Below are 14717 nucleotides of genomic sequence, written 5' to 3'. Positions count from 1 at the left end.
GGGAAGAAACAAAAGGAGGAAATATTAGTAATGCGTCAACAGAGCAGAAAAAGGTTGATTAACTGTTATGAGTTTACATCTTCAGTGCCTTTCACTCTGAAGCTTATGAACCTCCTGATACAGCATAAATTAAAGATGATGTTCTATGTCAACAGGCTTCGTGCTGTCAAGCTATTTATTTCCAGCCCAGGAATTTGAGCAGATGCAGTTGTTGATGTCTACAGCTCCGCTATAGCCCCAACTTCAAACTGGCGGGCTTTCTACTAACAGGCCTGACATGTTCCTATTTCTGAGTTCCTTTAAAATTTAACCTGGCAAAACAGAGAGTGATAGAACAGGGTTACAGTTGCATTAAAGCTGCTCAAATTTCTGACAGCTGTAAAGAGAAAAGTTTGGTCCGGTGGTTCAGAAAGAGAGTTTTGCCCTTGGCTTCCTCGATGGCATTTGGTACCTTTGCATGTAGGATTTGAAGAGAGTGATTCCTATGGAAACAAACAAAAATAAAACCTCCCCACAGCTAATACATATATAAATGCAAACTAATTATGTTCGATTCTTATTTATAGCCTGTGAAATAATGCACAAAACAGAAGGCGAACTGGATGGTTTCAGTTAAAAAACAGTTGGCTGGTAGCCTGTATTTTCTGCAGGCTTACTAATGGTGGGGATTTTTGAGGAAGAGGGCATATCTGACTGGCAAATTAAGAAAATAAGTGCATATTTTTAACATAATTTCTGTTTTGCTCTTCTTTTGAGACTGGAATTGTGTTGCAAAGTTTGGGATTCTTTCCTCCAGATTTGCCCACTCTTTTTCTGAGGTGCTCTTAATTTATTAATGGAGGTTGCACTGGATTGGCAGGAGAAGATCTGTTTTTGTATGCCACATCTGGATCCTTTCACACTTTCTCAGAGAAGTTTTAAAGATGGTTCAGAGATTTCTCATCTAGAACAAAACCTGATGCATTCACCTGGATATCTGACCTCTTACGGCTCTTGTAGGTGAAATCAGGGTGGCATTCGTGTTGTACAACAACCTGGGCACCTATCTCTCCACCGAGAATGCCAGCATGAAGTTGGGAACAGAAGCAATGTCAACTAATCACTCTGTCATTGTCAACTCTCCGGTCATCACGGCAGCAATAAACAAAGAATTCAGCAATAAGGTTTACCTGGCTGATCCTGTGGTCTTTACAGTCAAGCACATCAAGGTGAGTGAGTTTGAAAAGCTCTTTTTTTTTTTTCCAGTTTCTAAAACAAAGTGACGCAAAAGTTGGCTGGTGTGAGGCCCTCAGCAGTCCTTGATTAGATTTTAAATTATAAATGTGTTCCTTTGCACTTGGTATTATTTATGGAGAGCATCTTTTTTGCGTTGCATTAATAAAAGTAAAGAGAGAATCTCTGTTGAGCTGATGCCCATCTTTCAGTTGCTGACACACGTCATTCTGTAATTAAAAAAAACTACCAATGTATTAAAATGGACCATAATATTATTTTATCATGGTGGCAGGGGATATTAGAGGAAAGTGGAATTACAGTGAAAGAGGACAGCTAGTCCTGTTAGCCAAGCACAGTCATTGCAAAAGTTGATTGCTTAAAGCAATTAGTTTATCTGCTCTGCAATGCAAATGAAGCAATCTGGGTTTGAAGAGCTGGATTTAGTCTACGGCTGAAATTAATCAAGAACAAAGAAGTAAGTTTGCATTAGCAAAGAGAGCAAAGACAATCTAACTTACCCTGGTATCGGCAAGTAATACTTCATGTGTAAACTACTGCTGATTGTTTTATCTAAAATTAAAGGTTGAGAGTTACCAAGTGCCTCTGGAAAAAAAAAAAAAAACAGCACATTTAGGAATTGCTGAAACCCTATCATTTTTATTGCATTTATTCATTTCTTCTCTGCAGCAGTCAGAAGAAAATTTCAATCCCAACTGTTCATTCTGGAGCTATACAAAGCGTACAATGACGGGGTATTGGTCCACCCAGGGCTGCCGCCTCCTGACAACAAACAAGACGCACACCACATGCTCCTGCAATCACCTCACCAACTTTGCTGTCCTGATGGCACACGTGGAAGTTAAGGTAGGCATTGCAACACTGGTTTGTTACTGCAAATGAGGGTAATTGCTGTGTGACAGTAACTTTGTAATGATGGAAGCCATCTGGTGTCAAGGTTCCTTCTACTTTGTGGTGAACCAGGAGATAGTCACACCAATGCAAAACTTAGGTTGAGCTTCTGGCATCAGGAGCTCTGAGTTGAGGACGACAGGTGAGCAAAATTAGCTGTTATCACATCTTTTGCTTACCAGTGCAAAACATAGGGCCACAAAGTTGGTGAAGGGTTTGGAGGGGAAGCTATATGAGGAGCCGCTAAAGTCACTGGGTTTGTTCAGCCTGGAGAAGAGGAGACTGAGCGGGGACCTCATGGCAACTACAGCTTCCTTACAAGGGGAGGATGGGCAGGCTCTTCTCTTTGGTCAGCAATGACAAAACCCAAGGGAATGGCAGGAAGATGTGCCAGGGAAGGTTCATGTTGGACATTAGGAAAAGGTTCTTCACCCAGAGGGTGGTGAAGCACTGGAACAGGCTGCTCAGGGCAGTGTCACAGCCCCAAACAAGAAGCAACTGGACATCTGCCCAAGGCCACTACATGACCAACCAGTTCCCTTGCCTACATTCTGGTTTCCCTCATGCCTATCCCCACTGGAGCAAAAGAAGTTAACTTCTGAAAGTAGACATTCCTCATGGTAGCCTGGGGAGTGAAGTGCCCATTTGGGATTTTTAAATCAAGATTTGGAGAATGGCTGGATGGTCCTCCATTTCCTGAGCTACCTTTGGGTGAGAACAGCCTCAGCTGCTGTAGAAAGAAGAGTCTTCTGATGGCCAGAAGACTTCGGGCTTGTGATTTTCTGCATTGCAGTGTATCCATTTCATGTGCCTGACACTGGAGCAGAACCCCTGGCTCTGAACTACAGATCTGGTCTCCTCTGTGCAGGCAGAACATTGCAGAGCTACTTCCATGTCTGCATAACCACAAAAGCTGTTATGGCATCAAATGACCTTGTCTTAAATAGTTTTCCAATGTCAATCTTTGGTATATTTTTGTTTCACTTGATAATCTGAAGAGGAATGTGAAGAGCCACAATGAAAATATATGTTCAAGCACTGTCATGCATGACAAACAAAGAATTGGGAGTCTGGCAGCTCGTTTGCAACAACAGCTGGGTCCAGCAGGAGAGATGTGCTGCTACTGCAGGATGACTTATCTATTTGTCTCTTCTCCCAAGTAGCAAGTGATAGGATGAGAGGAAACAGCCTGAAGTTGGACCAGGGGAGGTTTAGACTGAATATTGGAAGCAATTTCTTCCTGGAAAGGGTTGTTGGGCATTGGAACAGTCTGCCCAGGACAGTGGTGGAGTCACCATCCCTGGAGGGGCTGAATAGATGTGGAAATGAGGTTCTGATGGAGATAGTTTAGTGGTGGACTTGGCAGTGTTGGGTTGACGGTTTTGGCAACAGTAACAGTTTTTTCCTGTAATTGAGATTTGTAGCTGACTGACTTTGGTTTGTTGGATTTTGGGATCTGTAGGGAGCACCCTTTGCCATAATGAGTATCTGCAGCACCCTGCCTAATGAGACTGAACACTACGTGTCACGGGGAGCAGATGTTGGAGTCGTGCTCCTCCATCAGAAGCCAGCCCCAATTTGACAAGTGCCACTTCTGGCTCCAAACAATCTCCCTCCCTGGTTGCACGGCAAGAGAGCGTGTTCTCAGGAGGAGACCTCGGTGGCTGCTCGGCAAGCTACAGTCTGGGATTTAATTATTAGTAGCGCGTATGTGGCAAGGCAGAGCTGGAAGGTAGTGCCGTTGAGGAGGTGATTGATGGCCCTCTGGCTCTCTAGCGTGAAATGGCAATATGTCTAATATGTCTTTGTCCTAAGGGGCAGAAAATGACATTGGATGACCATGGCAGCAGGCATTTTTTTGTGTGCTTCAAGAGCAGAAGTTGCCGGGATCAATTTCCAGTCTTAATAGGACGGTATCTGATGAAGAGGAGGAGATTTTAATCAATCTGAAGATGCTTTCTACGTCTTGAAATTAGCTGGGCCAGAGTTTTTTATTCACCCATGTATTTCAGCGGGGTAAATAGAGGACAGCAGGAACATAGAGACCTGGGAGCTGATGCATCCTCCTGGCCAGAGTTGACCTTACAGACCCACAGCGTTCGTTGCCGTTTCAGACAATTTAACATGGAAAATGAAAATGTTCTTTTGCAGAGAGATTTTAAGACCTGAAAACAAATGGCCATTTTCATCAGTTAAGAAATGCATTTGGCCTGTGTTATGAGAAGATTATTGCACTTTTATAGATACTTTGTTAAATTATGAGATATGTTTAATATAGGTGAAATCTATGTTAAATATGTATCTGTTGTTTGTGTTGGTAAGATATGCACTATGACCGTTTAATGCTATAAAAACATAGTGGTCCCCATGCTGTGGGACAAAGCTCGTTGTTAAATCAACCATTCTACCTATGTAATAGCTGCAAAATTATTCAAAATTTGCAAGCTGTTTTTCATATAAACTTCCACTTTGCATCGTAATAATTATAGCAGATACATTGTAAATGTACCATGGGAAAAATATGCAGCCAGAAAACAAGTTCAGTGCTGGTGAGAAAATGCAATTAAAAAAACTCACCCAAAACAGACCGATCAAAGGTACGTCGGGGCAGATAAATACTGCTTATCAGTGTGTAGTGGATGCCAGAGCTTATTCTTCTTTTAAAAACAGATAAATAAATAAAACAAGAGAGAAAGGGCAGGGGGAAAGGAAAGGTGTTTTAACTGTAGCAGTTAATCAGAAGCTTTCAGGTGTTATTCTAGACCACATGCACGTAACACCATGCTAGTTATTTGGGGAAGAGAAGCGTAAGGCAAGCTGAGGAGAGAAAGGAATAAAAATAATACAGTCTAAATGGAATGCAATGGTCCATTGCCTAAAGCAATACGGTCATTTGGGATATAAAGAGCAAGCTGAAGTTACCACAGTGCTGGTTTAGCCATGTATTAGCACTTGTGAGATACAGCAGCAGCAAATAGAAGCAGAAGTGGGTGCAGGTTTGCAAAAACACACTGCAGAATTAAATCACTAAAAGCACTACAGGATGGATTTTGCAAGACGAATCATTTTGTAGGATCAAGGGGGTTAATTTGGAAAAAAAAAAATATAATAATAATAAAAATTCTCAGTTTCTTTTGTTTCGTGAGAGACCCAAAACTGACACCAGGATTCGAGGTTTGGCCTCACCAGGGTCCAGTCCAGGGGGATGGTAACTGCCCTGAGCCTGCTGGCCGCACCAGTGCTGATACAAGCTAGGATGCTGGTGACTTTTTGGCTACCTGAGCATGCTCGGGCTCACGTTTAGCTGTTTGTGGAAGTTTATGGGAAAAGGTTCTGCTAGGAGGCCTTCATCTTGCTGGGGACAGCAGAAGAGGAGGAGATGGGCTGTATGGCCCACACAGGGCTTTAAGTGGGAATCAAGTTCTCGTTATTGCTGGGTTAGGTCCTGATGGTGCCCATTTGCTTCTCAAGTCTCCCTTTGCACATAGCCACGAAGCCTCACAGCCAGGTCATAGCAGTAATCCTCTCTCCACACTAAGGAAAAAGGGCAGAGACAGCTACAAATCCACGGAGCAGCATCAGCAACACGCAGGAGTTCAGACCTGTCCCACTTGGGTCCCTGCCCAGCCTAGTGCACGCTGCCAGCTCCCACTGGCCACCGAGCAGTCGAATCTGAGCAAGTCCGTGACACCATAGTTTTATTTACTGTGTGCTTATTCTTCCACCCCCAAACATATTACTCTTTCTGTTCCTGGAGGGACATATTAGGCACAGGAATGTGTCCTTAGCCACTGGCAGCTCGCTTTGGCTGCTGTTTTCTTCTACTGATGTTTTTAATAACAGAGGAAATGGCAGTTCATCTCAGGGAGAGCCGTTCTGTCATAAGCTGCCATTCACTGGGATTTGTTTTTATTAGCTCAGCACTGGCGTGCCAGTGCTGCCAGAGCTGCTCACTGATTTCCCAGCCCAGAGAGTATCTTGGCTGCCTGCTCACCCTGCCGTGGTTGCTACCAGAGTTCCTCCATCTCCTCCTTACTGTTTTCTTCTCCTCAGCCCCACCAGAGCAAAAGCAGCGCTTTATTCCAAAGCCAGAGAATTCTTTCACTGAGCTTTTGGGTCCCAATAGTAAGTGTACTTTCTTTAGAAACCTTTTCATTGACGTGGATTATTTTATTTCTTGCAATTACTCAATAAGTTGTTCCTGTGCTGAAAATAATCTGAAGGTCAACTTAACTGTAAAGCTAGCCAGCCTAGCTTTAGCAGTAACAAAACTCAGTGGTTTGCTTGCTGGGCCATGTAGCATTGGCCTTAGAATCATGGAATCATTTAGGTTGGAAAAGACCCTCAAGGTCATTGAATCCAACTGCTAACCCAACACTGGCACTAACCAAGGAGTGATGAGCACAATTCCTCCTTTTCCCATGTTATTCTGTTTGGCAGCACTAGTTTCAGTCTCCAGCAAAAGGCAAAAATTCCGTTTTGTTGGTCTTGCTGGTGTAAAAGGTCTGGCTGTGCCTGGCACCTGAAAACAGGCATCCTGAACAGGATCAAACATACCCAGCATTCAAAATCCAGCTCACTTCTCTTCGACTTTACTAGAAAAGCTACAAATTCATATTTTTTGTCCCCTGAGGTGTTTTTAAATTGCTCTTGTTCTCACTTTATTGCTATTATTCCTTTTTGTTTGTTCTTTTGTGAGTTTGTAGAGTTTGCAGAAAGAGGTTGTAATGATGGAGAGGTTGTTTTTATGGTTGTTTCCCGGCACTCCAGCGATGGGTGTTATGTACATAAAATCAGCATTATAATTACAATTAAAAAGAAGAGCAGTAAGAGTGATGATAATAATAATACAGCAATGAAGTTTGTGTTGCTTGCTAAGCGTGGTGAGCTTCATGCGCTGGACCGTGAACCTCTTCAGGAGCAAAACCAGTCCAAATTCCTACATTGCGTCTTAAATTCAGCAGAGCGATGATAGAGATATGGGAGCTGAGACCTGCAGGCTTCATCTCACGTAGGCGAAGAAACCCTCGGAGAGCCTTTCCTGTGCCAGGGTGACTTTGTCTTGGGGTAGATGCATCTGAGCCATTGGCTGCTTCTGGGTGAGCTGGATGCACCTGCGTGGGATGGATGCATCTGGAGGGGTTGGACTTGCAACTGCTCATGCCTTAAATACTGGAAATAGTCAGGAAGAGCTACATGAGTGTTTGGGGAAAGGAGCCCTCACTTCTCCCTGGAGACACAACTTACAGCGTGGAAGAGATGGAGCAAAAGGTCACTCCCCATCTTTCATTATTGTTTGATGCCTATCCCTCATCCCGATAAAGCCAAAGAGCTGAAAGGTTTGACTTGTTTCTCGTGGGTGCTGACACAGCAGAGTGTATATCAGGAAAAGACCTGACATTTGATGTGGCTTTATCGTTGACAGGCAGGCAAAGAAAATGGATAAATTAATCACCTTTTCCCTCCGTCTGTCATAGGCTTTTTTCCTCCATGGGGAAGAAAAGGTTTCCAGTTTGTCTTGGCTTTTCGAAGTGTGACACTCTTGCATTTGCCAGCCTCTGGAATGCCTAAGTCATCGAAATGCCAAGGGTGGAGGGGAATGGCAATACTATTTATAACACAGCCACAAACCTGGTTTTCAGGCCTCTCTGGTCTCTTTGAAAGGTGCCCAGAGATTTCCAGCCAATCTTTCCATTTCGTGACTCATTCTATATTTCTCATTTCTTATTTACATTTCACTCAGTCATGATATCTCTGATTTCCCTGCATCTGGTGGAAACCTGTGGAGTTACAGGCAAGTTTGATGGCCTGAAGAAGGTGGTCAAAAATTTGTCACTGAGTTGCCTAACTTTGCCACTGCAGCAGCCATGTTTGCATGGTTTTCGGGACAAAACTTCGTCACGAGTTCATCACAGGGGCTCACTTGCTTTCCAGTGAGTGAATTTAAAGGGAAATTCACATTAATAAGTCTGTCTTTTTGTTGTTGTTGTTTCTGGGTAGCATTCCAGGGGTCAGTCTGACTTTCCAAGAGTTTTAAAATAAAGCTCTAGTGTTTGAAAAAAGAAAAATCAAATTTATATTTTTTCTTCCCTGGTGAAAAATAAAAAAGACAAGACATTTAAGCAATCTCTTTCTGTCCAAAACCTCCAAGCCCATACAACTCTGTGAACATTTAAAGAGGTTTTTTTTTTCACTGTTGTAATGGACCTGTGGTTGTCACCTCCAAGAGGTTGTTAGCATGGAACATTTTTACACATGTATCATGGTGTTCAATGGTTCTTTATACTGCATGTCAGCTCTGTCGCTGTGTTTGCAGAAGACTTGCTATGACATCTCAGTGTTTTCAATGACACCATCATTGTTTCTAGGACATTTTGGGGTCTGAGTCTGTTCAGGGCATGTACAGCTTTTCAGATACTTTGGAATCTGCTTCAGGTTGTAGCTTCCATGATGCAGGCTTCAAATCTACGTCCATCTACTCTTTTTTTATTTGCTACCATTTCCTTGTGCCACAGCTTGGTAAGTGCGATTTGAGGAAGGGTCTTAGACAACATCACTGTGTCTGGGATGGATTAGAAATCATGCAGCACGTCACTGATTTGTTTTATTTTGGTTTTATCTCCAGCACAGTGATGCAGTCCATGACCTGCTCCTGGACTTTATCACATGGGTTGGCATCCTGCTCTCCCTGGTCTGCCTCCTGATCTGCATCTTCACCTTCTGCTTCTTCCGGGGGCTGCAGAGCGACCGCAACACCATCCACAAGAACTTGTGCATCAGCCTCTTCGTAGCTGAACTCCTCTTCCTCATCGGCATCAACAGAACCGACCAGCCGGTAAGAGGCAAAAAACACTTCCTGCTTCCACCACAGGCTCTCACCTCGGTGGAATGTTTGCCCATGCAGTGAGATGGATTCCAGCGCTGCCATAGTTCCACATCTGAGTCCTCACAAGATTCGGCCCCAGGTTGTAAACTGGGAGTCAAATGCTGGCGCCTGCTGTGATTTCAGAGGCTGTGTGTGCATGGTTTGTAAATAACATGTGTATGTTTAGTAAGCAAGTTGTAAAAATGTGTTTATACTTTTTTGTATGTTTATTGGCCAGATTGTGTAAATACCTGCCTTTGTGTCTTTGAACGTAATTTACATATGCAGAGATGTGTCCATTTTAGAATAGTTCACACACATTTTCCAAGCACAAAAAAAGTTATTTCTCTGGAGAAGGGAAGACAAGAACTCCCTCATTCTCATTAAACCTCCCACTAAGGGTAATCCTGACTTTTGCATTAATTCAGCACAATACAAACACCTTCCCTCACTCTTCTACATCCACCTGCAGATTGCCTGTGCTGTCTTTGCTGCCCTCCTGCACTTCTTCTTCCTGGCGGCTTTCACCTGGATGTTCCTGGAGGGCGTGCAGCTCTACATCATGCTGGTGGAAGTTTTCGAGAGTGAACACTCCCGGAGGAAATATTTCTATTTGGTTGGCTACGGCATGCCGGCGCTGATCGTGGCCGTGTCGGCGGCGGTGGATTACCGGAGCTACGGCACAGAAAAAGTGTGAGTGGATCTTGGCGTGGCTCAGACCCAGGCAGGAGCGATGGGAGAGGGGAGGAGGAAGGGAAGAGAAGAAATTTTTGACACTGAGGATGGTAAAACCCTGGCCCAGGTTGCCCAGAGCAGTGGTGGATGCCCCATCCCTGGAGACATCCCAGGGCAGGCTGGACAGGGCTCTGAGCAACCTGATCTGGGTGAAGATGTCCCAGCTCATGGCAGGGGGTTGGACTGGATGAGTTTAGAAGGTCCTTTCCAACACAAACTCTTCCATGATTCTAAGAGCTTAGACACCAAGCAAGGCTTGTGTAGTCAGAGCTTAGCCAGGAGGCAAACCTTGCCTTATCTCTGCATATCCAACACCATCTGTGATGGTACAGGATGAATTCCCCTCTATGAAACGATTTGCAAAGGTATTTTCTTGGGGAAATCCCTCAAGGAAATTTTTATCACATCATTGCTTGCCATCAGCTGTCCCAAGTCTCAATTTGGTTCTGTATCAGCAAGGTCAATAATCTTCTCTGCCCAAAGAGTGTTTCTCATTTGGATGATGAACCACTGCTTTCTTCTTCCTCTTTAAGTGTTCTATGATGCTAACAGATCCTGCAAGCAAAATAGGCAGTGATTGTGGAGTGCATTTGACTCTGCAAATAAGAACAGCTACACCATTTATCGTTACAAATATTCTGAACTGGTTTCAACATAGCTGAAGTTGGTATCAAAGCATAATTCAGATGATTGTGCAACACTGTCTAATGGAAAACAAAGATAAAATCGAGCCTGTGATTTTCTTTGCGGGATTCGTTACAATAGCACCAACAATATGTTTTTATTGACTTTTTTTTTTCTTTCCCTTGTCAGGCTGCCTTCTCCCTGTCATTTTAACTGGGTGAAGGGCTCAATCTGAACACATACGTAGCTATGAACTGGTGGTGTTTTTAAAGCTCTTTTTTAACATAAGTCAGGTCAGGCTATGGCAGCAGTTGGTATTCTGTTAAATCCAAATGCAAAATTTTTGCCTCAAAAGCTTATTGGCTTATATGCCCCTGATTCTGTGCCAGTAAACTCTCCGTCCTCGCAGGAAAAAGTAGTATTTTTAGTGATTAAACATGTGTATACAATATTTTGCAAATAAATATTTACAGAGATTTGCAGAGCTGAAAACATTTATAATCTCCAATTCCAGAGTGCACAATTTTATCACGTTCTCATAGTGGAAAATAAAAAACACACAATATGTTTTATAGAACTATGATGCTCCATCTGGTTGATGGATGATGATGTATTTTTCTGTGTAATATTATTAGAAGAGTAGAACTGATTAGAATTTGTAGTGAACTATATGCCAGGCATACATAATTTGATTGCAAGAAGTTGCTCAGTTTTGCCGGCTTTTGTAAAACATCCTCTGGAATATATTACTTGCCTCCCTCCATTATTTATTGCATTTGTTTAAGCAGGACTTATGGGGCTGTTAGTGTTATTTGTTTTTTGCCTGGCATTTGCTGCCACCATTCATACATCTCAGGATGATTTGCTTTGACACCCAATGGAGGGTTTCTGGATTTCTTTCTGCTTTCTAAATCCAGCCCTCCTGTAGCACATGCCCAGATCACACAGTGGTTGTTCGTTTCTATTTGTTTGTGGTTTTGTTTAGCTTTTTGGTTTGTTTTCGTTGGGTTGTTTTGATTTTTGTTGTTTGTTTGTTTGTTTTTTCTTGTCTCTTGGTGTTTGTGATTTTCTGAAGCATCCCATGTTCTTGTATTAATATTGGCATTTTGGAGTAGCTGCCTAGTTAAATATACTCTCTTATCCTTAATTATTCCAATGTTTGGCACTGATCCTTTTAATGTTTTTTTTGTTTAAGAGCAGTTCAAACCACCCATATTAGGAGATTTAGGCTAAATAATTTGCCTTTATAACCGAGCAGCATCATCCCATTCAAGCCAGCTGGAACTCTTCACGTGAGCGAGCTGAGCCGTGTTTGACCCTTTCCCCCCAATAAATCAGAAATGTTGTGTCTCACCTCGTAATTCCTAAAGTATAAATGCAAACCAGGAAGCCCCATGGCAGACAGTGGGGTCCTCCAACATTGCTGAAGTGATTCTGGTGAGGATCACGTGAACTTCCAAGTGACCATTTCTTAAGGGGTAGGTCTGCTGAGTCTTCAATGGCCACAGCTCAAAAGCAGCTACACTTCGAATGGCTCAGGGTATTCTATAGGATGTACTCGTAGGTATATTCTTCCACTGGTGATCCAGTTCATCGTGCCAGGAATCTATATTTTCCACCCCTCTCTTTCCCCTTTTTGCTATGCTTTAAAGCAGAATATCCACGGTAAGCAATCTAGCTGTCAGAAAGCAAAATGCAAGCTCACTGTGCGTACACAGCCCTTGAGTCCATCCACCGGCCGCCAACATTTTATGCATGTTAATCTTGCTCAGAAAATAGCTTCTCTGTGGTCTGTCTTGGGTGGCTCTGTTGAACTTGTTTTATTTTCAGTCTTTGGAGGAAGACATGTGAGCGATGCAGACACTGGAACTTATATTACAGGTCTTGTGCATACATATTTATGGCACCCAAACTAGGAGGGTGTGGGTGTGTGTGTGTGTGTGTGTGTTTAAACAAACAAACAAAACCCCAAACAAAACAAAAACCAACCAATCAAAAGAACCAAAACAAAAAAAACACTAAGCTCTCCTGAACACAATGATATGTTTAGGGCTCTTCAAATTTTATGGTCCAATGGCAGCTTATTATTGTTTATTGTTTATACTTCATGCACACCAAGTGATAGTTTAGTATTTGATTTCTCTTCATGCAGAAAATAGAGCAAACTCTTTGTAGTCTTTACGACTTGGGAAAAGCTTTATATGAATATAGGGGCTTGTCACTGTGGCAAAGGAGGAAATTAAAAAGGAAAAGAAAGCACTGGTAGGAGCACTGAATTCTTTTGGAAGAAGGCATGAGGTTTGGAGCAACATGGCCCACATCCGCGGGCTTTGGTATTATCCACTCGACTTGTTTGATAAACGGCAGCGAAGTCTCGACTCGTAGTGCAGCCCAAGATTAGCAACTTTGGGAAACAAGTTGCTTGATTGCTTCCTTGTTTCCAGGAGCTCATTTATGCAGCTCGTTGCACATGTGGGTTTTCTTTTTTTGTCTTTTAAGGAGAAAAAAAGCTCAGTGTGGAACTTGTCTGATTAGCAATTTACAGCACTGCAATGGAATTGGCAGGGTGCCCGTGTTTTGATGTTTTTGGTGCTTGTTTGCATTTTTAATGAGGTATGACTTGAACGGGCTCAAAGTTGCATCTTTTCCTGATGACCAGAAAAAAAAGAAGGCTTTTAAAAATCTAGAGTCATTCCCACAGCTTCTCATACAGTTGCCCAAGAACAAGTGTCATACAGAGTTTCATAGAAAGGTGATTTTTGTGTTCAAACAAACAAACAAAAAAATGACATTCACCTTTTTTAAGGCATGCAGAGAGGTGGAAAAAAAAAGAGAGGTCTTGTGTCTTTCCCCTTCCCTGCGCTTTCCAAGAGCTGGCTTGGTCGTCTTGCTGAAGGAAAACCAAGTTGCTTGGCAATTAAAATACACTGTGCGACAGGGGCTGGGGGATTTGTTGGATGTTAAACTGGCCAAAATAAAAAAAGTTCAAAGTGTTTTCATTTAAGAAAAAAACAAAACACAAAACAAAAAAATCTGAGTCATTTCCCACACACTAGCACTTTTTATTATCAGTAGAAAAAAGTTGTGTGGCTGCCTATTCCCTGATTTATATGTGACAGCTGAAGCACAAGTACCAGTTATATTTTTTTTCCTAGGGGATGGAGTAGGTATAAAGTCTGAAATACCATGTAATGTGTGAGCTGCTGCCGTCTGGGCGTCTTTCTTTAGGGATGCGGGGAGGACTTTTTCCAGGGACTTCATTATCCTTGAAACCTCTATTCCTTTGTCAAATCTGGTGGCAATTCAGATGTTAGTATGGATGAAACACAGATGTCATGGTCACCTAAAACTTTTTCTGTAGGAAATCAGGCTCTGCTAGTTTCTAGTCACTTGTGTTGGTCCATTGCCAGCTGCATCTAAATCACCTGCATCTTTAGCAGCTACAGAGGGGACCAGAATTCTCCACAATCTCCCCGAAAACCTCTCAGTTTGCCACTCGCATGAAGATTTTGATGCTGTCACGTGAATATTTGGGATGCAGAGTGGCAGAGGCAGTTCAGGAGTAATGGTCATGGAAGCAACTGCCTTTTGATCAGTGACAAATAGAGGTACAACCGTAAATATTGGCACAGCTTCCAGACTGCCGAGACCTGTAAAAACATTCAGCATGTGTGCTAGAGCCATCATTGATGAGGATTTGTATCTCTTCCACCATGATAAATGCATGTATGCAGTTCCAGTCACTTACCTAATTATGCAGTTCCATCAGATGTGTAATGTAAGAGTGGTTTTATGCTTTCTCAGTCCTCTGCATGTAAACAGAGCTGTGATTTGCAAGCATTGCAAACACAAGAAGATAAACACTGTGTGAAACTTTCTTAGAATTTATATTTGTGTGTCTTGTAACCAGTCGCTTCCCATTTTATCTTCCTGTCGCCTGGAATGAACTAGGAATTGAAATGTAATTTCCCAGGGGCCTTAAAAAATGTGGGGAGTATTACATGCGGTCAAAATTAAGCGATTAATAATTTAGTTATAGGCCATGAATCAACTTCATGTGATAGCACAGACCACATGCAACCCTCAAAACGTTAGTGGAAACAAAACACTCTGGAGGTTCAGGGAAATAAAACACTTGAAAGGGGAAGTTGCTAAACCTAATTAAACCCTTAGCCTTCTGATATCAAGATCCTGCTTCCTATTTGCACCAAATTTGCTCCGATCTGCTTACTGGAAAAATGTCATTTTGCTTGACATTAGACAGACAGCTTGCATTGCGTCAGAGCTGGAAAGAGGAGCTTAAAGCGAAAAAGTGGCTCCATGGATGCCCATCAGACCCCTTCCTTAAAAAAAAACAAAACTAAATACA

The 14717-nt window shown here is 42.6% G+C and overlaps 1 protein-coding gene across 50 annotated transcripts in view; it reads left to right on the top strand.

Moving 5' to 3' along the window:
• The window catches only part of ADGRL3 (adhesion G protein-coupled receptor L3), a 385183-nt gene that overhangs the window by 326389 nt on the left and 44077 nt on the right, over window positions 1-14717 (top strand). For 44 of the 50 annotated variants that reach the window (XR_010472325.1, XR_010472327.1, XR_010472324.1 and 41 more), the window contains 4 exons: window positions 1000-1208; window positions 1903-2079; window positions 8750-8959; window positions 9462-9682. Coding sequence is in view for 46 of the 50 variants with exons in the window: in XM_065061628.1 (XP_064917700.1) it covers window positions 1000-1208; window positions 1903-2079; window positions 8750-8959; window positions 9462-9682 (817 nt within the window). In the remaining 4 variants the exon portion in view is untranslated. The remainder of the gene's footprint in view (window positions 1-999; window positions 1209-1902; window positions 2080-8749; window positions 8960-9461; window positions 9683-14717) is intronic. The other 6 variants (XM_065061593.1, XM_065061627.1, XM_065061618.1 and 3 more) reach the window with 1 other exon arrangement.

The sequence above is a fragment of the Columba livia genome, chromosome 4 (assembly GCF_036013475.1).
Source record: "Columba livia isolate bColLiv1 breed racing homer chromosome 4, bColLiv1.pat.W.v2, whole genome shotgun sequence".
Classification (NCBI taxonomy): Eukaryota; Metazoa; Chordata; class Aves; order Columbiformes; family Columbidae; genus Columba; species Columba livia.
The sequence above is the reverse complement of the archived record's forward strand: the minus strand, read 5'-3'. Positions and strand labels throughout refer to the sequence as shown.